The following is a 26,884-nucleotide window of genomic DNA, read 5'->3' on the forward strand; positions in this document are numbered from 1 at the left end:
GTATCCATCTCAAGGTAGGGGAAGAATTAAGAAGTCCTTTTGCCACCTGCAATTTTAAGTGGTCTACCAAATCCTCCAAATCACAATATTTATTCATCTTTTTGAATTTGGGGGGTTCACTAAGACGAATCCACTTCAAAAATATCCCCCTTTGGCTGAAGCTAAATCTAGAAGGACCTGTGGCACGTGGCAGACATGTCAGGAGCCCACCTTGAGCAGGCAGGCACAGCAAAGAGCACATCAAACAGTGAGCAGATGTGATTATTTCAGTTCTTAAGTGAAGAAATTCACAACCAAGATCCCAAACTCCAGAAGAAAATGGGTGCAAGGCCTGACCCTGCAGCATTTAAGTCAGCTTATGCAAGAAAGGGGTTGAAAATTAGATCAGAAACTACTATCTGTGCCCAGTGGGACTCTCTGGGGGAGACAGGGCAGGAAGATCCCCATGAGCTGCTGAAAACATCTCTCCACTCACTGACCAACTGCAAAGTGTATGTTTGTGGCTTCCCTTTGTCAGCCCGATAAACACTGGGAGAGAAGGTTTCCCTGTAGGTAGAACAAGGGAGAAATCAGAACAGCAGTTGTGGTATGGTGACAGTGAGCAGCACCACGATCCCCTGGAGGCAATTCCCACCTCCCAGCCTGGCTCTGTCTGCACCCAAAGGATCAAAGACGTCTCCTCTGGCTTCTTATCAAGGGGAAAAAAGATTGTGCAAATCAGACTGTGCTGCATCTCCTCTGTATCTCTCCTTGGGACTGCACAGGGCTGACGCTGCTGGGAGGCAGCTGAAGGCCACTGTCTCCAGCACAGAATCCAGGACATTCCTGCAGCTTATCCAAGGCCAAACTGGAGGCCAACACGGCAACTCGGAGACTCTGAACCACAGAATGGTTTGGGTTGGAAAGGACCTTAAAACTCATCTCGTTCCACCCCCTGCCATGGGCAGGGACACCTTCCACTAGCCCAGGTTGCTCCAAGCCCCGTCCAACCTGGCCTTGGACACTTCCAGGGATGGGGCAGCCACAGCTTCTCCGGGCACTCCCTCCCCGGGTGTAAGGCCGGAAAACCTGTAATTCCCAACACCCTCCAGCACCAGCGCTCCCAGGAGGAATTCCTGCCTTCCCGGCCTTTCTCCTCGTGTGACCAGGGCGGCTCTGGGGGTGCAGCCCCAGGGACAGGTCCCGGTTCCCCCCGCCCGTCCCGTCCCCGCTCCCCGCACTCACCATGGCCGCGGCGGCTCCGGGGCGGCTCTAGGCAGGACGCCGCGCTCCGCTCATCTCATGGCGGGCGGCGGCCCGGCGGGGCCTCCCTGCCCATGCACCGGCGAGCCCCCGCCGGCCGCGCACCGCGGGCACCGGAGAGCCGCCGGCGCCCAGCCCCCGGGCCTCCCCCGTTGGCGGGGACGGGGAGCCCCGGGGCGCTGGGCAGGGCTGCGGGCGGACGGTGCGGTGGGTGGGGGGCGCGGCCCGTGCCGGTGCCGGGTGTGTGGCGGTGCCGCTGCTCGTGCCGGGTCCGTACCGGGACTACCCCAGGCGCATCCCGGGCCCGCCCCGCCCCCCTCCGGAAGCGCTCACCGCGCCCGCGCAGCCAATCACGGCCCGGGCGGCGGCGCGGCGCCTGCGCACACCGGCCGCGGCGCGCCGCCGCCGCCATCTTGGAAAAGGTCGCGGCGCCTCGCGGGGCGCGGGAGGGGGCGGGCACGCCTGGCCACGCCCCCGAGAGGGAGCGCATGCGCGAAACGCCCTTCCCGCGCGGCAGCGCGGGGCTCCCGGACTGCGCACGCGCGCGGTGGGGGAGGAGCCAAGGGCGGGACCACGGGTGGGCACGCGCGGAGGGGGCGGGGCTTGGAAGGGAATGGGATGGGATGGGATGGGATGGGATGAATGGGCGTGGAAGGGATGGGATGGGGATGGGACCCGGAGCTGGATCTGACCCTTGGGCTAGTGCTGGTCCCAGACCTGCCCTGGGCCTTGTCCCGGATCCGCAGGGATGCCTGTGCTCCCAGCTTCTCCTGACCCCCCAGCAGAGCTCCAAGGAGACCCTCTGTATTTGCTGACTTCCTTGCCGTGTAACTATTAATTAATTAAATGAACTGGGGCGGGGGAACCCCCAGCGCTGCCAGCCCTGCTCAGCAATGACAACAGAGCTGCACGGCCCAGAATCCCATTCCTATTCCCATCTCCCAGGTTTGCCTCAACCTGGAGCTCTTTGTGGCCAGGGGTTTTCCAGTGCCTGATGTGGCCAGGAGAGAAGATGTTAACGGAGAGATCCAGATCCATTAATCCAGTGAACTAATGTTAAATAAAGGGAAATCCAGCCCCCAACTGCTGCCTGACAAAATCAAGAAGCTGGGACCAGCCATAGCCCCAAACCAATGAAGTTAATACAGATCCAAACATTCCTTTTGGTTCCCAAACTCTCAGTGGCACCTGCAGTGACAAGAGGTGGCTGAAACCAGCAGCTTAACCGGCTTTCGAGGGGACAGCCAGTGCCCCTGTGGGGACATTGCAGAGGCTGGCACTTACTTTAGAGGATTAAACACCGGGAGGAGGGAGAATAAACCCTCCGTGGGGCTGGAACTGTCCCCAGGACAAGGAGCTCAACAAGGAGCTTAGGGCTGAGCAGTCCTGGGGCCTTTCCACGGCACATTTTCTGTCACGGAGGTTTTATTTCCACACTCTCAGCACAGCACTGAGCCCCGAGGGGCCAGGCAGGGTGAGGGAACTCCCCAGGAAGGAGCTGTGCAGGTGAGGAGACGCTGCCTGGAAACCCAGGAGAGAATGGCTGTGAACTGCCACATGCTGATAAATGACCATGTGCACCCCCAGGCAGAGCACTGGCTCCAAAACCCACCCCCAACACCTCCAAAACACCCTCCAACACCTCCAAAACCCTCCAGTGCCTTCAAAACCCCTCCAACACCTCTGAAATCTCTCTGATGCCTTCAAAGCCACTCTAACATCTCCAAAATCTCTCCAACACCTCCAAAAACCCTCCAACCTCCCCAGACCTTCTCAGAACTCTCCAAAACCTCTCCAACATCTCCAACCCCCCTCCAAGCTCTCCAAAATCTCTGCCATATCTCCAGTACCTTTCCAAAACCTCTCCAACATTTACCATCCCTCCAAAGTCTCCCAAACCTCTCTGACTCCTCCAAAACCCTCCAATATCCTCAAAATCTCTCCAACATCTCCAAAACCCCTTCAAAACCTTCAAAATCCCTTGAGCATCTCTAAAACCTCTCCAGTCTCCTCTAACACCTCCAGAACCTCTCCAACACACCTCCAAAACACTCCAGTGCTTCCAAAATCTCTCCAACACCTCTGAAATCAATCCAACACTTCCAAATCCCCTCCAATCTCTGCAAAGCTGCTCTGCCTCCAGAACCTCTCCAAAGCCTGTGCAATATTGCCAACACCTCCAAAATCCTCTAATGGCTCCAAAATATCTCCAGCCTCTCCAAAATCTCCCTGAAGCTCCTCCAACACCTCCAAAATCCCTCCAACACCTCCATACATCTTCCAACCTCTCCAAAATCTCTCCATCACCTCCAAACATCTTCCAACCTCTCCTAAATCTCTCCATCACCTCCAAAAATTTTCCAATACCTCAAAAACTTCTGCAAAATTTCCTCCAAAACCCTCTATTGCCTCCAAAACTTCTCCAACATCCCCAAAACTCATCCAACACCTCCAAAATATCCACGACACCTCCAAAACTCTTTCAATAACTTCAAACCCTTTTGACTCCCCCCAAACCCCAAAACCCCTTCAAAATCTGTCCAGCAGCTCTAAAACATATCCAGCCTCTCGAAAAACCTCTTCAACATCTCCAGAGCCTCTCGAGAACTTCTCCAATGCCTGCAAACCCCCTCTGACACCTTCAAAACACCTGCAACCTCTCCAAACTCTAATATCTCCAGAACCTCTCCAAACTCCCCAAAAACCTCTTCAACATTTCCAACACCTCCAAAACCCCTCCAAATACCTCCCAAATTCCTCTGACTCCTCCAAAACTCTTCCAAAACCCTTTCAAAACCTGTAAAACCTCTCCAGCACCTCTAAACTCTCAAAAAAAAATCTTTTCCAGTGTCTTCAGAACCTCTCCAAACCTCTTCAAAGCCTCCAAAACTCCTCAGACACCTCCAAAGCTCCTCCAGCACCTCCTGACCCCCTCTGGCTCCTTCAAAACCTCTCTGACATCTCCGAAATCCCTCCATCATCTCTAAAATCTCTTCAACACCTTCAAAACTGCTCTGACTCCTCCCAAGCCCCTCCAACACCTCTGCAATCCCCCGGCTGAGCCAAGGTCTGTGCCGTGCCCAGCAGAGTGTTGACGTGAGGCTGGAGCCCCTGGATCTGCCACCTCAGCAGGGCTCACATTAGGATCGTTGGCTGTGCTGGCACGTTACCATGGTGATCATTAAAAGGATAAGCTCATTATCACCACTTGTCATTCCGACAGGGCCGTGTGTGGACACACGCTCCGAGGCTCCGGGGAAACCGGGGACACGGATCTGCTGTGCCAGGACATCGACCTCCAGAGCCAGGGGGGGACTCACTGCTCCCACCACTCTGTGTTCTGGCGTGGGATCCTTGGGGTCTCCAAAACAGAAGTGCCCCCAGCTCCCCGGGCTGGGGGTGGGAGGGATCTGCAGGCACAGAGCCAGATGGTGAAACGAAAAGAAGGAAGAGAACCTTCTGCCAAATTTCTGGATCCCTACAGGGAGATTTCTTCTCTATTCCTGTTTTCTCTGCAAAGCCCAAGGAGGTGGAACAGCTTTTAAGCACAGGATGTGGGGCTGAGGGTGATTGTTGAGCTTTGCAAGCCTTTGTCCCTGCTTTGTGCCCCAAGGCAGAGGGATCATAAAGCATGGAATGGTTTGGGTTGAAGAGATATTAAAGCCCATCTCATTCCACCCCCCTGCCATGGGCAGGGACACCTTCCACTAGCCCAGGTTGCTCCAATCCCCATCCAACCTGGCCTTGGACACTTCCAGGGATGGGGCAACCACAGCTTCTCTGGGCAACCTGTGCCAGGGCCTCACCACCCTCACAGCCAAAAACTCCTTCCCAATATCCCATCTAACCCTGCCCTGTGTCAGTGGGAAGCCATTGCCCCTTGTCCTGTCCTTCCAGGCCCTTATAAAAAGTCTGTCCTCATCTTTCTTCCAGGCCCCCTTTAGATCTTACAGACACAACACGGTGTCCCCAGTGTCCCTGTGCCTCACACGGGTAATAACAGGTCTCACACAATCCCATCGGGGGATTGTGGTGTTGTAGATCCATGAAACTCCAGGTGCAAGGACTCCCTCTGCCACCAGCACCCCTGGAGCATAAGAAGTGTGTCCTGGGAATGTGGCCGTGCCAGACCCTGGGTCTGCTTTATCCCATTTCTGGGGCTCTGCCCATTGCTGCAAGTGCCACATCTTAAAGAAAATATAGAATCCACCCCATCACTGAGTGTGGCAGCCCCCGTTTGAGTTTGGGGCTCCTCAAGCTGGAAGGCAGCATGGTTTGGACCATGCCTGGAATAGCCTCAAGGTAGGAGAAGTCCTCCTCCTTTTTTTATTTATGCAACTTTATGTTTTAAAACAGAGAAGAAAGGGAAATACTGTGGAGCCGAACAGCTGTTTTGGGAGATCAAGAGAACAGGATTTGTGAAAATAATTTGTCTCTGCATGGTTTATCACTTAATTTTTATTACAACCAGCCGCTCAAATGCACTGGAAGGTGATTTGAAGCCCTCTTATCCAAGCTTCCTGCACAGCTCCAGCCTTGATTGCAGCCCCTTCAATCCCACATTCGAATATTCATCACGTTTAATTGCTTTATTCCTGTTTTGCAGCATTTGGGGTTTTGCCGTCAGGGTGAGTCTGAGCCTCGCGCCAACCCAGCCGCTGGCAGTGCTCCCCCTCCCATCCCACCTCTCTGCTCCCATCTCCTTTATTGTTCCTACCACAAACTGAGCTGTAACTCATTTGGAATGCCATGGATAAATGAGCATTTTACTGCCCTGCCACCTCATGTAAAGCAATTTAATGAAAAGGGTTAAGCTGTGTTTTATAAGTCCAATAAAGCGGCTTGGAAAAGTTTTGTCTGCAAACCCCCACCACACTCCCCGTGCCTCCCGAGTTCCTTGGCAAGGAGTTTGCTTATTTAGCAAGATGTATAAACCCAGCAGGTAAAATTCCTGAGTACAAATTCCTGCAGAAAGTACAAATGTGGATAATTAATTACATAAACCCACCGCAGCCTGTGCTCCGGGGAAGGGGTGCTCCCAAAATGCCTCTCCCCAGAATGGGTGTCCATCCTCCTCCACCTGTGTGAGGCACAGGAACCCACAGCCTGGTGTCCCAGGCATGGAGAGAGGTCAGTTGGGGCTGTTATCCCACACCATCCCACATCCCTGTGCTGGGCAGACTGGTCAGGACCATCCAGGGTGGCCATGGTGGGCAAGGGACCTTTGTAGCCACCACAGCTCCTGGCCAGGTCCTCCTGCCTCCTGCTCTGCTCCCCATTGGGATTCATCTGGGACTATGTGGGTGCTGGGTTTTTGGCACACTGATTATATCCCTAGGAATGGCTTCCCAAATCCCATGAAGGGCAGCTGCTCCTAGGCTGGGCCCGAAGAAGCCCACGGGTCAGGGCACCGAGGAGGAGGTGTGGGGGAGCACTGGCAGGAACAAGCTCCAGGCAGGCTTTGTGAGTCAGATGTTTTGCGTGTATCTGAAAGGGAGCCCTGGAAATTCATCCCAGTGTCCAAATCACCCCTTCCAACAGCTCCAGAGCCGGAGAAGCAGGTGGGAGAGGGGCAGCAATGGCAGCTTGCTCCCTCCAGTGAGAGACTCCTCCACCCTCCTACAGGCAGGGAGAAAGGACTCATTTGGGCTGTGGCTTCTTTCAAACCTACACAAAGACCAGAATCTGTTCCGACCTTCTTCCCAGACCTCAAAATCCCACCCAGGCAACACAAGAGGATGTCCTGACCTACCCTTCCACACCTCTCCCTGCTCTCAGCCTCCCATGGGTTTTGTGGGGACACCAGCAGGGGTGTGGGTGGTGGTGGAGGAGGATGATGGAGCTTGGGCTCCCACGAGCCAGGTCCCACCCTGAGCAGTCTGTCACCAACCACGAGCTCCTGTGGGGATCCATCAGGAGCCACAAGCATTCATGACCTGCCTCTCTGGGTTGACACTAATGGGTTTTTATTGAGCGAGGGGGCAGCAGGGTCCCATCAGCCAGGGAAGGTCTCCCCTTCTTCCAGGAACCATAGTGTGGAGTGGGATCAGGGGCTCCCAGGGACTGGACACACTGGCCAGTCCCCTTTTAGTCCATGTTTCCACTCTGCTCCACTCGGCCCATTAGCTGAGGCATTAAATTTTAACATTTTTTGTTGCTCCTTGCAGGCTGTTCCTGGTGAGTGGGTGCCTGGGTGGGTGCCAGAGCCCTGGCGCCGCACTGGGGGGACCTGGGGGACCATGGGAGTCTGGCTGTGGTGGGGGGACCCATCTGCATCCCACGGGCAGGAGAGGGGCTCACAGGGACCAGCACGGAAACAGGATCACTGCAAACACTCTGCACAGCTCTTATGCCAGGCTGGGAGAGCTGGGGACATTCAGCCTGGAGAAGAGAAGGCTCCAGGGATACCTTTGAGCCCCTTCTAGTCCCTAAAGGGGTTCCAAGAGAGCTGGAGAGGGACTTGGGACAAGGGATGGAGGGACAGGACAAGGGGGAATGGCTTCCCACTGACACAGGGCAGGGTTATGTGGGATATTGGGAAGGAATTCTTGGCTGTGAGGGTGGGGAGGCCCTGGCACAGGTTGCCCAGAGAAGCTGTGGCTGCCCCTGGATCCCTGGAAGTGTCCAAGGCCAAGTTGGATGGGGTTTGGAGCAACCTGGACTGGTGGAAGGTGTCCCTGCCCATGGCAGAGGAATGAGATGAGATTTAAGGTCCCTTCCAACCCAAACCATTCCATGGATCTGTGATTCTATGAGATGAAATTGGGATAAACTACCCTCCAGGCTGGTTCCATCTCTCTCCTGGGGCACAGGACCCAGAGCAGCACGGCTGGAGCTTTCTGGCCCCGAGGAGCTAAAAAGCCATCAATTTTTGCCATTAGTTGGGGATGTGGCTGGAGCAGACACGCCACAGGCAGAGCTGTGCACTGAATAATTCAGGGTGAGAGATGACGAAGCCCATGGGCCAAGCTGGGGAAACCTCTCCATGTCCTCCTGCTCCCACTTCCCAAAGACATGCCCTTTGCTTCTGTCCCAGGGTTCTGGATGTGGGCTGGGGTGATGGACCAGATTTGGGTCTCAGGGATTTGGGGGACATGTGCTGGTCCCTGAGCTGGTCCCAATGGATGGGTAATGGTGAGTGCATGGGGCCTCGTGAGCACCTGGCCCAGGGTGCTGGCCTGGCTTATCGGCCTGGAGCAGCTGGACACTGCTGGCATGGCCACCCTGCCTTGTACCAATGGTCCCTCTTGGGGCAGGGAGAACAACTGTGGGGCAAAGATGGCACTCGTGGGGCACAGACACAGACTGTGGGACAGGGACACCCCCACAGGGCACCGTGGTGCTCCTGTCATGTGCCCTGCAGTGGGGAGCAATCCTCCAGGATGGCTCCAGGATGGCTCCAGGATGGCTCCAGGATGGCTCCCAGGCCACTCACTCCACCGTTGGCAGGGCACAGGGCACCCACGGGCACCCAGGCTAAGAGGTTTCCCCCCGGTTGTGCAACGTCTCCTGTGTCAGAGCCTGGGAAGTCAGACGGGCAGTGGGGACGGAGGATGGGTCCCTCGGCGACACCCCGAGCACGGGGCGGGCGGGATGAGTTTGCCAGGTCTCAGCCGCAGCCCTGGCGAGCCCCGAGGCAGCCGCCCGGCGCCGGGAGAGGGCGGCTGGAGCTCGGGCAGGCGGCAGGCGAGGAGTTAACTTCCAGCCTCGCCGCGGGAGTCTGGAGCTATTAATACTCGCACGCTGGTTCAGCTGTCAGAGCGAGCGGCTGCTCCACCGGTGAGACGAGCCCCGCGGAGCCGCCGCTCCACGACGGCACAACTTTCCTCCTCCATCAGCGTGCTGGGCTCCCGACCCGGCCGCCTGCCTGCCGGACCCTTCCAGACCCCGCTGGATCCTGCCAGAGCCTGCTGGACCCCACCTGCTGCAGGGGACACTTTTCCCTCACAGACACACGGGCACCGTCCACTGTCCGGTGCCACGGGGCAGCCGCTTCCCGCGGCCTCTGAAGCACCGCAGGGCTCGGACCCCTCGCCCGGGGGATGCCATCCCAGGTGCCTGCTCGCACCCCCTGAGGAATGGCACTGCCGCCGGCCGGGCTGCACGATGGGTGCCGGGCTGGCACTGGGCATCGTCAGCCCCGGAGCGAGGGCGACGTGGGACACGACACAGCCCGGCGCTGCCCCCGTGCCCGGTGAGCGGCCGGTCCCGGTGCTCAGCCCGGCCCTGTGACGGGCCCCCCGACACCATGGCCCCGACAGGGCCAGCGTGAGCCTCCGGCCACCGCCGGCACCGGCAAGGAAGATGCCAACACCCCTCCGGCACTGCGTGCCCTGCGGTCCCCCTCGCCCGGGCACGGCGGCCACTGGAGCAGAGCGATGGATTCCTTCTGCTTCGTCTGCTTCCAGAAAGAGGAGCTGCAGCCCCTGCACCTGCACAGGTCAGTGCAGCAGATCCCGGGACACCACTGGTGGGGACACAGCGCTGGTGGGGCTGTGCCATGAGCCCATGGTGGGGCATGGCATGGGAGCAGGGCACCGAGCGGGGCTGGGGACAGAGCCTGGCACGGGCCATGCCAAAGTTTCCTTTGGAGTAGGTGCATCCTCTCCCGGCCGGAGGAGTCCAGAGCCTCATTCTGTGCCGTGCAGTGCCCGGAGAGGCTGCGGTGCACAGCACGTGTGAGTGTCTGCCATGTGCTTCCCTGCCAGCAGCACTCTGGGGAACCCAGTGGGCATCCTGTGCCGTGCCATGACATGCTGGTGTGCTCATGGGAGCGGGGCTGTGGGCAGTGATGTGCATTCCAGAGCTATCCCAAATCCATCCTGGAGACATCCCACCCACTCCTGCCCACCTGAGCAGGGTCCCTGGCCAATCTCTCCTCTTCCCTGGCTGGCTGGGGCCAAAGGGCAAGAGCAGTTTGAGGGTCCCCAAAGACAGCCACGAGGCTCCCCAAGGCCCGTCCCTCTCAGCAGCAGCACCAGCACTCACCTCCCCCTTCCCCAAAATCTCCTCTGCCATCGGCGCTGCTGAGCGGCAGCCAAGGAGAATGTGCCGGAATTAGCCGGGCAGCCGGTGAGGATGCGAGGTGTGAATGCTGGAACATGTTGTGCCCAACTGCTCCTCCGTGGCACTGAGCCACTCCCGGCTCCTGTGCCATGCCTTCATCCCCAGAGCAGAGCTCCCACCCGCTCCAGCCAGGAGCCTCCCAGGCACTGGCTGCCCATGGCGAGGGCTGGGGGAGGGGCTCAGGGCCACCAACTGGGCTGTGGGTGTGGGACAATCCAGGCAGTTTGTCCTTCCTCCCCGTGTGCAGGAAGTTGTAGGATTTGTTTTGGTGTAAATCCTGGGGGTTTGGAACCTTGGTTCCCGTGAGTCACTGCCCAGTGGGGGGGACAGGAAAACCAGAGATCGAGAGGGGCCTTGGGTGTGGGTGCTACTGGCTGAGGGATGAACAGAATTCCCAGGGCTCCCACCCCATAGCCCAGACTGGTGCTGGAGCCGACCGGTAGCATCCACACTGTGCTGGGTCACAGGTGTCACGAGTTTGTCGTTCTCAGCCACACAGGGAGCACCCAGGGTGGCAGTGTGGTGGCCCAGAGTCCTGAATGGTGGCCGCAGGGACCACCCCTCCCTGCACAGGGGGATGGAGAAGGAGGAATATCCTTGGCTTGTGCCTGTCCTGCCCTGCCCCCCCCCCCTATGCTGGGGGGGGTCCTTGTGCCTGAACACCCCTCTAGTTGTCACCAGTCTGTCCCTGAGCCTGTCTGCATCCCGTGGCCACACGGCTGTCATTGCATGTCACCTCCAGCACAGCCCCAGTGGGGGAGGCTCCCCTCGGGTGACCAAGGGGTGCTATCAGAGGGAGCTCCCTGGTCCTGCCACCTGCGCCAGGGGCAGTAAGTGGGCCCCACGAGTGGGTACTGTGGCAACATCTGTCCCCCCGTGCCTGTCCCCCCGTGCCTGTCCCCGCAGCCTCTAGATGGTGCCAGGAGAACGGTCTGCGAGCGGAGGCGGCCGGCGCCGTGCGGTGCCGGATGGTGCTGGGTGCCGGATGGTGCTGGGTACCGGGGTGCCGAGGTGTCGGGGTGCCAGGGCAGACCCCGTGGCTCTCCCCGTGCCCCCAGCTCAGTCCCCTCCTCTCCCCGAAGAAACACGTTCTGCCTCTTTTCCCGGGAAACCCGTTCAAAAGAACCCCCTTCTGCTTCCTTCCAGCCCGGTAGCTGCACAGACACCATTCGGCTCCAGAGTCAACACCATTCCCAAGCTCCCGGCAAGTGCGGCCGGTGCTGCATGTCCTGACCCAGCCCGCAGGACGCTGTGCCCCCCGCCCGGCTGCTGGGGTCCATCTCATGTCCCCCGGGAGCACGGACGGGCCCCGGGGCTCCGAGGACAGGGACATCACCCCAAGGGCCGCTGGCAGGGGCTTGGCGTGTGCCCACCGCCGCCCCACAGCGCCCGGGACGTGTCCCCTCCCCGACCTTGAGAGCAGGCGCTGGGAATCTCATCCCGGCTGCCACCACACGCGTGGGGGGACCACCGAGGTGGGGGGCGCTGAGCCCCCCGTCCACAGTCCGGGAACAAGCTCCCACCGATCCCCTTTACCCTGGGATTCCCCGTGGATGGGCGCTGTCCCCAGGGACGGAGGGGGCACCCAGCGCCCCCCGGGCTGGCGGGGTGGGGGGTGTTCGGCCCCCAGCCGGGACACGTCGGAGCCCCCCGGGACGAGCGGTTCCCTTTGCCGGAGCTGCGGCTCCCGGCGTGCTCCGCTCCCGCGTCAGCCTCCCCGCTTCCCTCCCTCTCCTCCTTCCCAGCATCCCCGCAGCAAGCCCGGCAGGTTTTAGCTCATGTCACCGGTGCGTGACAGGCTGCGGGTGGCAGTGGAACCCCGACCGTGGGGGGCTCAGCCCCTGGGCTCCTGCTCTGCCCAAGCGACGCCGAAGGGACAACCGACCTTCTCGCTGAATTCCCAGGGGTTTCGGCTCGCTGAAAACATTTGGGGCTTTCCGGGTCACTTCCCGCCACCTCCCCGGTCCAAGCACATCCCATGGCACAAGCTGGATATTCCCTTTCCGAGCAGAAATCCCAGGGACACTCGTTGTCCCTCGGGGAGCTGGGGGATCTTCGCACGGTTTGGGGATTGTGTGAGGTGATAAACATACTTGATCCGGTTTCTTTCATCTCATTAATCTTAATTAGTTATTAATATTCTGGGAGTGCTTTGAAGGCCACAAGCTCGATGCAAACGCTCCCTGGTACTACTGGTGTTACTATTACTCAGTGTGTGTGTGTGACCCACATGCTGGCGAGGGCCTGGGCTGCAGCCTGGGAGCCACAAAGGGAGCTGACAAACCCCTTGGAGCCCCACAGAGTGCCACATGGTGTCCCCTGGAGTCCTGCTGAGCCCCACAGAGACCTGTTAAGCCCCATGGAGCCCCAGAGACCCCCACAGAACCCCACAGAGTGCTGATAAGCCAATGGAGCCCCATGGAATCTTCCATGGAGCCCTGCTGAGCCCTACAAAGCCCTACAAAGACCTGGTGAACCCCATGGAGTCCCATGGAGTCCTGATGAGTCCCATGGAGCACCGCAGAACTCCACAAAGCTCCATGGAGTCCCATAGAGCTCCACGGAGCCCTGCTGAGCCCCACCAAGCCCCATGGAGGCCTCCCAAGCCCCACAGAGCCCCATGGAGTCCCACAGAGTCCCACAGAGCCCTGCCAGGCCCAGTTGGTCCCTCACTGCCAGCTCAGCCTCTGTGTACCCGGAGCACAGCACAGCCCCATCCTCCAGCTCCGGGTGGGGACACTCGGAGATGATCCATGTGTAGGACCTGTGACACCATCCCCGCAGCCTGCCGTGGTCCCTGGGCTGGCTCCCTGGGCACTGGCACCTCCCACCTGACCTAGAAACAGCCCTGAGCTATAAATAGGGCGGGAGCCAAAGGAGAGCTCAGAGGAGCAGCTTGGAATGCTGGAAGCGGGAGGCTGTGGGAGCTGGAATGGCATGGCAAGGACAGGCAGGGGACACAGGGTGACATGGGACTTGGGAAGGGGCGAGGCTGGACCCACTCCGTCCCCAGCAGCCCATGGAGTGGGGTGTGCAAGGAAGGCAGATGTGGCTTTCACCAGCCTGTGTCCTGCTGGCCCAGTGGCACAGGCAGCACCGTAGCTCTGCCCCCATCTCCCAGAACTTTCCCTTTTCCCGGCACCCTCACCCCATGACGCTCTCCTGCCCTCTGCCACCCCTTTCCCAGCCCCGCAGCAGCTGCTCTGGGCACCGTCAGCCCCCATCCAGCCCACCCTGGCTTGCTGGGGCACCAGGCTCTGGCATTTCTGCTCTCATGCCACGCGGATGCCACATCCCAGTGGGGATCACCCACACTGGGAGGATTTGAGCCACGGGTGCCGGAGCTATTGCAGGAACCGGCGAGTGGAGGGAGATCGAGGGCACTGGCACTGTGAGCCACAGCTGCCTTTCCCGGGCCCAGACCCTGGGGCCGGCAGTGCCCCATGCAGCTGCCAAGCGGGAAGAGGGTGACAGTGGCACAGCCAATCCTGACACAAATTAAAGCACAGTGTTGGAGTGTGATTCACCCTCCTGCTTTAAAGTCATTCATGAAAAGATTCATTGCTCTGCGTCCTCTACAGGAGCAGATCAGAGCCGGCAGTGAGTCAGTGCCGATGGCTCCCCGGCCCTGTCCAGGGGTTGGGTGGCTCAGGGGGCAATGGGACAGCCCCAATCCCAGCAGAGCAGGCACAGCTGGTGTGTGGGAACAGCACACTGCCCCCCCCTCAGAGCATGAGGAAGCCCCATGGCTGTGGGTCACGTCAAAGTGGCATCAGGGGAGCAAAGGGACCCAGCACCCAGCTGAGAGTCAAGGAAATTGTGGTCTGTGTTAAATGTCCCTGCTCGGCGTCTGTGGGGACAGAAGGAAATGCAGGAAGAGCAGATGTGCCCAGGGGTGCTCCAAGGAAGAGCACGGTGCCTACCCCTCGCCTTCCTCCGGAAAAGCTGTCACTGTCCTCTGGCCTGGAGGTACCTGGAGCTCCTGGTGCCCAGCTCTGGCATCGCTTGCTGAGCGTGTTGCCAAATTTAAGGAGGCTGAAAGAAAGCCTCTGTGTTGCCTTTGCCTCAGCTGGTGTTCCCTCGCTCAGCCCAAAGGGTCTTCTGTGGGAAGCCTCATGTCCTGCATGTATTGAGGAGCAGCTCTGGGGGAGCAGCCTGTGCTATGGTGGGGCATCACCTGTGCTGTGGTGGAACAGATTACCCACAGAAGCTGTGGCTGCCCCATCCCTGGAAGTGTTCAAGGACAGGTTGGATGGGCCTTGGAGCAACCTGGTCTAGTGGAAGGTGTCCCTGCCCATGGCAGGTCCCTTTCCATCCAAACCATTCTGTGACTCTAGGATTCATGGTGGGCATCACCCACACCACGGTGGACATCACCTGTGCCAAAGGAGAGGGACCAGAGCTTTGGAGGGCTCAGGGATAGCAGTGCCCAGGGGACCAGTGGGCAGCAGGATCAGTCCTGTGCCTGGGCATTCCTGCTGCATGGTGCCAGTGCTGCTGACCCCCATATGCTCCAAGCTTGGACTACTGGGGTCCTGGGGTGGGTAAGGGGTGTGAAGCTGACCCCTTAGGAGCACCGGTCTCGTCTCTATTGTCCCCATCCCCGCGGTCTGCTCCGTGCCGAACCCGCGGTACCGGGGCTCCGCACCCGGTGGGGAGGGGGCGGCTCATCCCTGACCCCCCTCTCCAGGGCTACTCCCGCTCTTAATCCTTTCAGCTCCATGGAGGGCGGGGACAAGCAGCGCCCCGCATCCCTCATCGCGCATCTCCCCATCCCCGCGGGGCCGGCGGCGGAGCCCCCCCGCTCCTCCCGCTCCTCCCGCTCCTCCCGCTCCTCCCGCTCCTCCCGCTCCGCGCTCCCTCCCCAGGGCGGCGCCGGTGCCGGTGCGGGCGGAGCGCGGCGCGGGGCGGGCGCTGCCGGGGGCTGCGGGGGGCTCGGCTCCGCTCCGCTCCGCTCCTCCGGCGGCGGCGGCGGCGGGGCCGCGGCATGAGGAGCCCGGCGGGGCGAGCGGAGGGCGGCAGCGGCGGCTCCTCTCCCGCCGGGGACGGGGCGCGGCGGCGGCTCGTCCCTCCGGTAAGGCGGCGGTGCGGGGCCGGGGGTGCGGGGATGAGGTGGGGCGATGGGGGTGCGGCTGTGGGGGTGCGGGAGACGCTGCCCGCCCGGTACCGAGGCCGCCCTTTGTTTGCCCGCACGGCGCTGGGAGGGGGCAAACCCCTCATCCCGGTACAAGCGGGGCTCCGGGATGAACGGAGCGGGGGGAGGCACCGCGCGGTGCGGGCGCTGCCCCCGGGATCGGCCGCCCCTCCCGGCCCGGGTCCCTCCTGCGGCCGATGGCACCTGCGCTCCGGGCGGCCCCGGCAGGCGCGGGGGGGACGGGGAGGAGGGACGGGGACGGCGGGGCGTTGAGTGACACCGGAGCGGAGCCGGGGCCGGGGGACCGCGGGGCTGGTCCCCGGGGGCTCCCGATGGATTTGGGGGCGTCTGGAAGGATGCGCTGAGGTGGAAGGCAGCTGGAAGCAGGGGAAGGGGAGAGCAGGGAGAGGCGGCCTCGGGGGCAGCTCAGGCCATGTCCCCTCGTGTCCCCTCATCACCTCCCATCGTGTCCTCTCATTGTGTACCCTTGTGTCCCCTCATCATCTCCCCATCTCATCTCCCCTTTTTTCCCTCATGTTCCCTCATCTCCCCTTGTATTCCCTCATCAGCTTCCTGTCTTCCCTCTTACCTCCCCTCGTGTCCCCTCATGTCCTCTTGTCATCTCCCCTCAAGCCCCCTCATCATCTCCCCTTCTATCCCCTCATTGTCTCCTCATTGTGTCCTCTCTTGTCCCCTTGTCATCTCCCCATGTCATCTCCTCTTGTCATCTCGCCTTGTGTCCCCTCGTGGCCCTTCATTGTGTCCCCTCATCACCTCCTCTGTCCCCCCTTCCCCCCCCCCCATGTGCCCCCGTGTCCCCTCGGTGCGGGCACGGGCGCGGACCCGGCCTCCATCCCATCCCAGCCTCTCCCCGGCTGCGGCGGGGAAGGGGGAGCGTGACCCACTTTCCTCCAGGTCCGGCCCCGCTGCCGCTGTGGCCGCGGGCAGGCGACGCCAGCCGAGAGCCCCACCACAGCTCGGGGACCGGGAGCGGGGAGCAGGGACAGGGTGGTGCAGCCTCAGCACCCCTCTGTGCCAGACCGGTACCGAGGTGTCACCCACGGGGAGGTGAAGCTCAGAGCTGGGTGCCCACACACCGACCCCCCGACCCGCCCGGCACTCAGAGTGGCCCTGAGCGGGGTGTGCCCTGCTCTGCCCGGGATGCGGTGGGAGGAGATGAGGCACGGTGGCGGTGGGAGCACCCTCCTTCATGGAGCATTCCCAGCGGTGGGAGCCGGGGCTGAGGCAGGGGGGATGCCCAGGCTGCCTGGGGCACGTACAGGCTGTGCAGCCTCTCGGGGTGGCGTCAGCGCTGGTTTTTGTGGTGGGGTGATGTGCCCCCATTGCCCCCAGGAGTGAGCAGGGCTGAGGGCCAGCTGGCCCTGCCCTGGAGACCCGGTGGGCAGGCAATGGGCAGGTGCCGTTCGGGGCATTTGTCTTTGCAGATCCCAACCGTGTGGTGCTGCTGGCGCTGGTGGAAGAGTTTTGGGAGGGAGATGATGACAGGCTGATGAAACCAATCAAACAATGAAGTAATCATAAATCCCCGGTGCCGGCGGTGAAGGCGGGAGCAGCTGGAGGCTGGAGGAGCTGAGGTCCTAACGAAACCATCCCGCTCAGCAGCAGAAATCCCGGGAGGCCGAAGCACTGAAAGGTGGCCAAGGTCCTGTCACCAGGGCCGATGGACAGAGACAGCACAGCACAGTGTGGATGAGGGCGGGGAAAATCCTGCTGGCAGCTCCAGGGGAGCAGTGCAGAGGGCACGGAGGACAGCAGCAGGAAGGAAGAGTGGTGGCTCCCCAGGAGCTGTTGGAGGAGAGAGTTCTGGTGCTGCTTTGTTTGCTCTTCACAAATTTGCCTGCGAAACCTGAATCCTGGGACCAGAGGCTGAGGAATCTTGTCACAGGCTGATAGTCAGGATGGGAGACGGATCCCACAGCGGGAGACACTATGGATGTGTGTGAGGGGGCCTGACCCTGCCCCACAGCTGGGACATCCCCACTGGGAGAGCAGCTCCTGCCAACTGGGATCCTGCGTGTGGCTGGGCGTTCACTGGCTTTGCTGAAGACGATCCTGGTGCTGAGAAGGCTGCTCTAGTCTAGGCAAGGAGCTGGTATGAGAATTGTTGGATACCTTGGAATTCAGTGCCAATTCAGTCCCAGACTGGGGTCACCGGGAAGTCCCAGTTGCTGCAGGTGCTTTGGTGGAGGTTTGGTGCTAGTTCGGGTGGTGTCAGTGGTGCTTAAGCACTTCCCTGCAGAGCCAGACAGAGAGCGTGTAGATGTGCCCCATCCATGGCCTCTTTGGGGGCGGCTGCTCCTCCCAGGCTGCGGGATGCTGGCAGAGGGGCTGTTCCCAAACTGCTGCCACAGGCTGATGTCCCTGAGCCACCTGTGACCAACCACTTCCCGGACATACTCAGCTTATCCCGAGCAGTTTCGGATGGTCCTGGGATGGCACATGGGTGAAGGAACTCTTTCCCTACATGTTTTGCTGCTTTTGGCGGGGTGGGAGGCAATGGCTGGCCGGGGTGGAGGCTGCCCAGCCGTGACAGGTACCAGTGTCTCCGAGCCCCTGTGAGGTGCCCGTCCTCCCCCCGTGCCTGCAGAGACGTCCTCGTTAGGCGAAGGTGCCTTTGCAAGCGAGCCCTCCCCGGGCTCCACCGTGCCACGGCCCCCAGGAAGCACAGCTCATATCTGTTATCTGTTGTGCGGGTCCCAGCGGTGCGGAGGAGAGGAGAGGATGTCCCTGGAACGGGGTCAGGCAGGAACGGAGGCAGTGGGGTCTGGAAATGGAGCGGGGCACTGGGAGGCAGCGGCTCCGCTCGGGGCACGGCCAAAGCACCACTGACCCCTTGCCCCGGGGACACCCCGGCACCAGGGTGGTGTGGGAGGAGAGGGACCAGGAGCAGCAAAGGGCCAACCCCCCTTGGGCAGGATTTTGCTGGCTCAGTGGATAGTTTGGGGAAAATAGGGGAGGTTTGGGAGCTGGTTAGGGTGTGAAGGGAGGCAGCTTCCTCCTGATGGGTGCCTTGGCCTCCAGCCTGCTGGGCTTGGAGGGGAGTCAGTGTTACCTGCTAATAACTAAGGATTTGGGGATGGCAAAGGGAGAAATCAAAGCTCTGCCCAGTACCTACCAAGTGCAGGGACAGAGCAGTGTGGGCCTGTGCCCATCCCACTGCTGCATGTTTCTCATTTCTCCCCTCTTTAAAGAGAAACTGGGGCCTTGCCAAGGTCCTGCCCCTGCCCTGCATAGGTTTTCCCTTTGTTTTCCCAATTCCTTTTCCCAGAGCAGCCCATTGTGCAAGTCCCATCCCCTGGCCAGGCTTCCAGCCCTGCACTGGGCTCAGCCCAAACCCCTTTTCCTCTAACCTCCCTCAATAAATGGGTTGTTTTTCTGTCAGTCTCTGATGCGACCAGAGGGATATTTTCCCCCTTTCCCTCTTAATTTCCAAGCAGCTGCTGCTCCAGCAGCCTCCTCTAGGGGAGCCTGGGGCAGCTCTCCCGGGCATCCTCTGCTCCTCTCAATGAGCTCTTAATGAGTTTGCAATTAGTTATTGGCAGAGCCGATGTGCCCAGGGCTGGGTGTGCAGTGGCGTGGGATGTGGAGCGGGATGCAGAGCAGGGCAAAGCATCTCCTTCTAAGGAGTGGTATCAGAGTGGGAATGGTTTGTTGGTGCTGGCCTCAGTACCTGGCAGGATGCTGGGCTCTGGATATGGGATTATGTCTTCCCGGGATCTGCTCTGTGATGTTGGTGATGGAGCCGGGAGGTTTGGGAAGAGGAGCAGCAGCTGCCGACGGAGACGAGTGGCTGCCTATAAATACCTGCCAGGGAGCAAGGAAGAAGTGGGTGGATTATCCTCCTCACTCAATGAGATAAACGGTTCTGAAGCTTAAACACAGAACAATTTTAGTCTGAATAGTAGGAGAAACGGTTCAGGATGCGGAGATGACGGCAGGAACTGCCTGTGGTGAGCGGCAGGTCCCGGTGCCACGTGGCAACAGCTTTGCTGCCCCTTTGCCATTCCCAGGATCTAGAGTGGTGGGGGCCTTTGCCAGGGCTCAGCTGGGATGTGCATCCTTACTCCCTTCTTGGGAAAGCTCCCTCAGGAACACGTGAAACAACTGAGCCGGGAGAAGGCGAGTTTGGCTTCCTTTGGGCATGGTGCTCTTCCAGTGTTTAGGGGCAGGACAGGAGCTGATGTGCCGAGAAAAGGCCCCATTTTGGCTCTGGTGTCGCGGTCTGGCACATTGGTGGGCCTGGCCTGGGCGCAGAGGGCAGCCAAAGATACGAGACCTCAGCCCCAGCTGTGCCAGGCTGGTGGGATCTCTTGCCGCATTGGCACCATCACCTCCCTGTGTCCCGCTGTTCCCCCATCCCAGCTGTCCCTGTGAGCGTGCAGAGCTGGAAATGAGCCCTCGCTCCCACCCGCTGCTGCCCCGCTTCGCTGCTCACATCAAACCCAACATGTTTTCAAAAGCATTTCAATTTTTAATGAAAACTTCTGTGTTTACGCTTCCCTCGGTCTCGGCACATTGGTATTTTGGTCACCGCTGCCGTTGGGTCTCTCCCGGGATCGCTGATGGCTCCGTGTTCCCGTTAGCCCTGGCAGAGCGGGGTGTGCTGTGCGGAGCCGGCACTGCCGCAGGATCCCGGCAACGTCCCCATCCCTGGAAGCACATCCCTGTGCCAGCCGTGCAGACCACAGCGGGGACACCGGGCTTGGCGGGATCTCTGTTTCTCATGGATTTTCCTCGTTTGATGGTCAGAGACACCTGGAAACCCCAACAGGCTGAGTCAAGAGGAAAAGCAAACAGCCTTTGACTTGGAAAGCATTTCCGTAACGCATCAGTCCTTCCCCTCCTCTCTCCCATCCAACCAACAGGTTTTTTTCCTCAAAGCCCAACTTTCCTGACGTGAATAATTGCATTTCAACACCGGTTAATTAAGAGACATCGATGAGCGTGATTGTAAATCCAAGTGTAGACGGAATTCTTCTTGCAGGATGCTGGGGGCTGTTTTCAGTCCTGCCTCCAGCAAGCTGCTGCACTGATCCACCTCCACCTCCAGCACCCAGACGCTGAGATGGTGCTCCTCTGCCAGGAGGCCAATGAAACACTATGGAGATGAGCTGCTTTGGAGATCTTATGAGTCAAACTGTTACATTTTTGGAACATCATGATGTTGAAGTTCCTTTTCTATTTTTTCCCCAACTTCCCAGGGAAAAAATATAACTATAATAAGTGAAGAAGCTGAGCTTTGCTTTGGGATGAGAGGCAGCATGGTGCAGGGAAGGAAGGAGGAAGAAGTTGGAGATCAGGCCCAGTCTTGTTGGGAAAGGGTTGGGTGTGATCTTGACCCTGGGGGGTTGTGGGTGCTTCAGGGGGGGATGGAAGATGACACAGCGCCCTGAAGACAGTGTGGTGAGTGACTCCAAGCTGAGCTCTTGTTGTAGGGATGGTCAGAGTGAGGAAAAAGAGTCACTGGTTTGATGGGAGTGAAGAATGTTGGTGCTGTTGTCCATGTATTGCTGGCTGGGCCACCCCTTGCTCCGCTTTGGTGAGATCCCACCTGGAGTACCGTGCCCAGCTGTGGGGTCCACAGCACAGGAAAGATGTGGATCTGTTAGAGCAGGTCCAGAGGAGGCCACAAAGATGATTACTGGGATGGAGCACCACTGCTATGAGGAAAAGCTGAGAGAATTTGGATTTTAAAGCCTGGAGAAGGCTCCAGGGAGACCTTAGAGCCCCTTCCAGTGCCTAAAGGGGCTCCAAGAGAGCTGGAGAGGGACTTTGGACAAGGGCCTGGACTGACAGGCCAAGGGGGAATGGCTTCCCACTGCCAGAGGGCAGGGTTAGGTGGGATATTGGGAAGGAATTCTTGTCTGTGAGGGTGGGGAGGCCCTGGCACAGGTTGCCCAGAGAAGCTGTGGCTGCCCCATCCCTGGAAGTGTTGAAGGCCAGGCTGGAGAGGGCTTGGATCAACCTTGTGTAGAGGAAGGTGTCCCTGCCCATGGCAGGGGGTGGAATGAGTTGACCTTCGAAGCCTCTTCCAACTGAAACCAGTCTGGGATTCTGTGATTCTCTGAACCAGAGCATCCATCACCTTGGCAGGGGGAGGCCAAGAGTCAGTGCAGAGGGATATGGTGGAGGGATTTCTGGAAGAGCCATCATATTCTTGGTGCCTGCAGCATGGCCCTGGTTCTGCTCTGGAGTGTCACTGGCTTGTGTGAGGCTCAGCTCTGGAGGGGGCTGCAGTGGTGGAGGGGCAGGGCTGCCTGCCAGGGTCCCCACTAATGACTGTGGCAGCATTGGGGAGCCCCTAAAGGCCTCAACACCCAGTCCTGTGTGGTGGCTGTGAACACATCAGGGCTGAGAAAACGTGTGTGTGTGTGTCCATGTGTGTGTCCACGTCCCTGCCCTCCTGTCTCTGCCATGCCCTGAGCCCTCCCTTTGCCCCCAGACGTCCCCCTGAGTTGGTGGCACAGGGACCACTGACCCACACAGCTGCAGCCCCTCAGAGACTGGGGCGTCCTCTCCAGAGCCATTTGGTTGGTGGCCACAGGGCACAGAGGGGTGACACTCGGAGGGGGCTGCTCCAGCCCTGGGGATGGGATGGGATGGGATGGGACAGGATGGGATGGGACGGGACACGGTGGCTTTGCAGCACCCACCGAAACGCTGCCACGCCTCTGCCTTGCAGCGCAACCATGAGCGCGGGTTCGATTGAGCAGGAGCCGTCGCGCAAGCTGGCCTGCTGCGGGGTGCCCCTCATCACCGAGGACATGCAGTCCCTGGCCATCCGCACCCTCTCAGGCACCGACATCAGCAAGCACTACGACCTCATCCGCGAGCTCGGCAAGGGCACCTACGGCAAGGTGGACCTGGTGTCCCACAAAAGCACAGGTGAGCGGGGCAGGGGGCTGTGCTGGGAGCAGAGTGCCCGGCACATCCCAACCGTGCCCCGGGCTCACCTCCCTCCCCTGCCCTCCGCAGGCACCAAGATGGCCCTGAAGTTCGTCAACAAGAGCAAGACGAAGCTGAAGAACTTCCTGCGGGAGTTCAGCATCACCAACACGCTCTCCTCCAGCCCCTTCATCATCAAGGTCTTTGACGTGGTCTTCGAGACTGAGGACTGCTACGTCTTCGCTCAGGAGTATGCCCCTGGTGGGGACCTCTTCGACATCATCCCGCCACAGGTGAGAGACCCTGTCCCTCCCCTGGGAGCCCTTTTGGGATGTGGGGGCTCAGTATCCCCAGGGCTCTGAGCAAAGCTGCTGTGGTGCTTTGGTGCCCTGTGGGAGGGGGCTGCAGGTGCAAGGACTGGGCAGCCCCGTGTGGGTCGTTCCTGAACACAAGCACCTACAAGCAAGTCTGGGACCAATCACCCATCCCCTGGGTGGCTGAGATCCATCATCCATCCCTAGGATGACCTGGGACCCATCACCCATCCCTAGGGTGATCTGGGCCTTGTAATGCATCCGTAGGGTTACCTTGGACTTATGACCGTCCCGGGTGGTCTGAGATCCATCATCCATCGCTAGGATGGCCTAAGGCCCATTACCTATCCTTGGAGTGGCCTGGGACCCATCACCCTTCCCTTGGGGAAGTTGTGGCTACCTGAACCCTGGAAGTGTTCAAGGCAGGTTGGATGGGGCTTGGAGCAATGTGGTCTAGTGGAAGGTGTCCCTGCCCATGGCAGGGGTGAAATGAGATGGCCCTTAAGGTCCCTTACAACCCAGACCATCCTGGGGTTCTATGGGGAGTCACCACCCATCCCTCAGCTGGCCCAGGACCCACCACCCTCAGAGAGCACCCAGATAACACCATCCATGACCATGTTGGATGTGTAACAGATATGTGTGGGGTCCCCGAGCTGGGTGGGCACACCCCAGGGCTGGGTGGCGGGTGGCTGACACCGTGTCTGCACAGGTGGGGCTCCCCGAGGAGCTGGTGAAGCGCTGTGTGCAGCAGCTGGGCCTGGCCCTCGACTACATGCACAGCAAGAGCCTGGTGCACCGGGACATCAAACCGGAGAACGTCCTGCTCTTCGACCGCGACTGCCGCCGCGTCAAACTGGCCGACTTCGGCATGACCCGCAAGGTGGGCTGCCGGGTCAAGCGCATCAGTGGCACCATCCCCTACACGGCGCCCGAGGTGTGCCAGGCCGGCCGGGCCGAGGGCTTTGCTGTGGACACCAGCATCGACGTCTGGGCTTTTGGGGTGCTCATCTTCTGCGTCCTCACCGGCAACTTCCCCTGGGAGGCGGCGGTGGCGTCCGATGCCTTCTTCGAGGAGTTCGTGCGGTGGCAGAAGGGGCGGCTGGGGGGGCTGCCCTCGCAGTGGCGGCGCTTCACAGACAGTGCCCTGCGCATGTTCCAGCGCCTGCTGGCCCTCGACCCCGAGAAGCGCTGCCCCGTCAAGGAGGTTTTCTACTTCATCAAGTGCGACCTGATGGCCGAGGTGCGGTGCCGGCCCTCCTACCGCTCCCGCAAACACACCAGGGACAAGCTCCCGGCCGGCTCCCACTGCCACGAGGCCGCCGGCTCCTGCACCCCTGCCCCGCTCAAGAGGACCGTCCTGACAGAAGGGAGCGGAGCGCGCGGCCCCGAGTCCGGCGCGGCCGCCCCGGGGACGGCGAGCAGGACAGATGGACGGCAGGACAAAGGCAAAGGACAGATGGTCCTGGCCACAGCAATAGAGATCTGCGTCTGACGGCGCCGCGGCGGCGGCCGCACGACCCGTCCTGTCCCCCCGCCCCGGCAACAGGGATGGGAGGAGCTGCTCGTGGTGGAGGCACGAGCCGGGACCAGGCTCTGGGTCTCCCAAAGCAAAAAAAAAGGAAAAGAAACACAAACGAAGAGGAAAAGGACAGAACTGGTTGCGCTCCGTAGCGCCAAGGATGCCGATCCCCCCACCCTGCCTGGGTGAGGCCGGCGGCGGGAGCCCAGCCAAGGGCACTGCCAGGGAGGACAGGGGTGCCCACAGTCCTGCCACGCCCATGCTGCCCCTCCAAGGCTTCCCACAGGGTGGCAGGGGGAGAGGTCTCCCAGTACAGGGAGGAAGAGTTGGGAGGGTAGTGGATGGGAGGTCCAGGGCAGGCAGTGCCCACTGGCTCTCCCCCACCCTGTGCTTGATCCCTGGACTGGGAGCGGGAAGGCCGATGACCCCACACCATGGAGGAGGCCTTTGGGGAGGTTTGGGTGGGTGATGATTTGTCCCCTTCCACCAATCCCTGCCCCACTGGTGGGGACCGGGAAGGGATGAGGAGATGGGCACTGGGCTGGTGATGGGGAGCTGGGGGGTTTCAGGCAGCCCAGGACCCCCGGCAACCCCGGCTGCCTCCCTGTGGTGGGAGGTGCTGGCAGCCATCGATGTAGCAAGTGTCCCTGTCTGTGTGTCATTGTGTGTCCCACCACTGCCACTGGCAGCCCCTGTCCCCCCTGCCCTGCCCCACATGGCCCCAGGCCCCACTGGAGGGACAGGTCTCTCCAGCCGGGAGCTGTGCTCCGGGCTGTGGCCCATGGCCACGGTGCCATCCAGCAGGTTGGATGCTCAGGGCCAAGCTGGCTCTGCCACAGTGGCATCTCTGCAGGCTCTCTGTCCCTGGGGACTGGAAGAGGTGGCAGCAGTGCAGCCCCAGGCTGGCCTGCACACCCCGGGAGCAGGGGAGGGGGCTCCAAGTGCCCTCCAGAGAGCCAGTCTGGTTCCCTGTGCTCATCCCATCACCCCTCCTCGCTGTCACCCCTTCCCCAAACTCTGTCACTCTCCCCTGGGGCTGGCGGGGAGGAGGGTGGGATAGACCCCCCCGGGGCTGGCTGCAGCAAGGCAGGGGGTGGTGGCAGGAGCCGCTGGTGGTCCCTCAGTGACAAGGTCACGGGGGTGCGTGTGGGGGGACACAACTCCCCTCGTGGTTTTGGGCACCCAGCGGAGGGGGGGGGCTCACCCGGAGAGGGTGGGGGGCACCCCAAGGCGGCAGCACTCTGGTTTGGTTTGGGCTTCCCTCCCATCGGGTGGGCGCCGGGGGGACCCCCCGTGCCCCGCGGCGCCGCAATTCCCGCACCAAGGGCTATCCCGCTATCCAGCAGCAGCAGCAGCAGTTTACAGAGCGGGCGGACCCCCCGCCCCCGCTGCTGCCCCCGGGCCCCTCTGCCTCCCCCCGGGCGGCCTTAGAAGTAGCATTGCCCCCAAGTAGAGACGCTCTAGGCACCGGTTTTTCTCCTTTTTGCCTTAGGTCCCTCGATGTCCTCAATCTTTCGTGCAATAATGTAGATAAGGGATCCCGGCCGCCCCGGGAGGGCTCGGCGGTGCCTCTCTGGGAGGGCTCGGCGGCACCTCCCGGGGGTCTGTCCCAGGGGGGTGCCCCGTGTGATTTCTGTCCCCGTCGAGGTCGCTGTGTCGGTAGGTTGTCGGGTTTTTATTTCCAGTTCCCTCAGCTGTCGGGTTTCAGACCTTCTTCCCGTAGGAGAGGCTGTAGTGTCACAGACGTTACCTCAGTTTGTCACTGTTGAAAAGGATTAAAAAAAAAAAAACAAACAAAACCGAAAACCACAACTGAAACCATAAAAAATGACAAAATACATAGTTATAAAAGCAACAAAAAAATTCTCAATGGCGGTGAAGACTTTTTTATTAAATAAAGCAAAAGTGATGCCGCTCGTGTGGGCGGGGAGCACAACCTCTGCCCGGGGGCTCGCTGTCCCCCCACTGTCACCGTGTCCCCTCCATGCCCGGCCGCCGTGGCCACCCCCGGGTGGGAGGGAAGGAGCACGGGGAGCAGCCCCGTGGGGCAGGGTGGCAGCACCCTTGGGTGGGGGGCACCGGGCTGCCCTTGGTGCAGCCCCCTCTGAGCAGCCAGGGCTGCCTGATGCCAAATATATTCCAGCCACGTCCACAGGCTAATTTCAATTTCCTGGTAATTATGCAAATGAATGTGGATTTAATTAAGGGCAGATTTCATTAAAGCTTTCTTGGGGAAATGAGAACAGGATGGGGGAGAGCGAGGAGGAGGTGGAGGTGGAGGTGGCAGGGAAGAGGAGATGAAGGCAGCGCCTGCCCCGGAAGATAAATAGTCACAGGGGATGCCGAGGGGATGGATGGGATCCCTTGGGACTGGGGGTCCCACTGCTCCCTGCCACAGGACCCCCATCGCGGGGGGTCGGGGTCCCCAGCCCAGAGCGGGGGCTGTGTGGTGCACAGCTGGGAGCAGTGCCTGGGATGGACCCCGGGAAGATGCAGCTCCTTGGTGCATTCCCAGCCCCGCTCCAGGGACCGGGCGCCGAGCCCCGTTCATCCACAACTCCAGCAGCGCCGGCTCTTGTCTCCTTCCCTCCCAGCAGGGCAGGGAAAGCATTGCTTCGACACGTGATTTATACTTTTCTCTTCCCCAGCTAAAAATACGGATTTGGCCGCGACAAGAGGTCTAGGAAATCAATGTCATTG

The 26,884-nt window shown here is 60.4% G+C and overlaps 2 protein-coding genes and 1 long non-coding RNA gene across 6 annotated transcripts in view; 2 read left to right on the top strand and 1 right to left on the bottom strand.

Annotated features, from left to right (window-relative positions):
• The window catches only part of XPO6 (exportin 6), a 54,508-nt gene extending 52,967 nt beyond the window's left edge, over positions 1 to 1,541 (bottom strand). Inside the window, exon 1 of one of the 2 annotated variants that reach the window (XM_027683549.1) lies at positions 1,225 to 1,541. In XM_027683549.1, coding sequence (XP_027539350.1) covers positions 1,225 to 1,227 — 3 coding nt within the window. In that variant the 5' untranslated portion in view covers positions 1,228 to 1,541. The remainder of the gene's footprint in view (positions 1 to 1,224) is intronic. The other variant, XM_027683548.1, reaches the window with a different exon arrangement.
• A 230-nt stretch (positions 1,542 to 1,771) lies between these two features.
• On the top strand, positions 1,772 to 2,305 carry LOC113967730. The gene is made up of 3 exons (XR_003534278.1): positions 1,772 to 1,819; positions 1,989 to 2,069; positions 2,188 to 2,305. It is a non-coding gene; the product is annotated as an uncharacterized LOC113967730 (long non-coding RNA).
• A 6,713-nt stretch (positions 2,306 to 9,018) lies between these two features.
• Positions 9,019 to 25,983, top strand: SBK1 (SH3 domain binding kinase 1). Of its 3 annotated transcripts, XM_027683759.1 has the most exons (5): positions 15,344 to 15,382; positions 16,888 to 17,555; positions 22,146 to 22,348; positions 22,439 to 22,641; positions 23,375 to 25,983. In XM_027683759.1, exons 3-5 carry the CDS (start codon positions 22,153 to 22,155, stop codon positions 24,155 to 24,157), a joined length of 1,182 nt encoding a protein of 393 aa, XP_027539560.1. In that variant the 5' UTR covers positions 15,344 to 15,382; positions 16,888 to 17,555; positions 22,146 to 22,152; the 3' UTR covers positions 24,158 to 25,983. The 3 variants fall into 3 exon arrangements, with proteins under 3 accessions (XP_027539559.1, XP_027539561.1, XP_027539560.1); XM_027683758.1 differs by lacking the exons at positions 15,344 to 15,382; positions 16,888 to 17,555 and adding an exon at positions 9,019 to 9,682; XM_027683760.1 differs by lacking the exon at positions 16,888 to 17,555 and having other exon boundaries at positions 15,342 to 15,382.
• Positions 25,984 to 26,884: the final 901 nt, after the last annotated feature.

This window comes from Neopelma chrysocephalum, unplaced genomic scaffold (assembly GCF_003984885.1).
Source record: "Neopelma chrysocephalum unplaced genomic scaffold, ASM398488v2 Primary Assembly neopelma1_65, whole genome shotgun sequence".
NCBI classification, from domain to species: domain Eukaryota; kingdom Metazoa; phylum Chordata; class Aves; order Passeriformes; family Pipridae; genus Neopelma; species Neopelma chrysocephalum.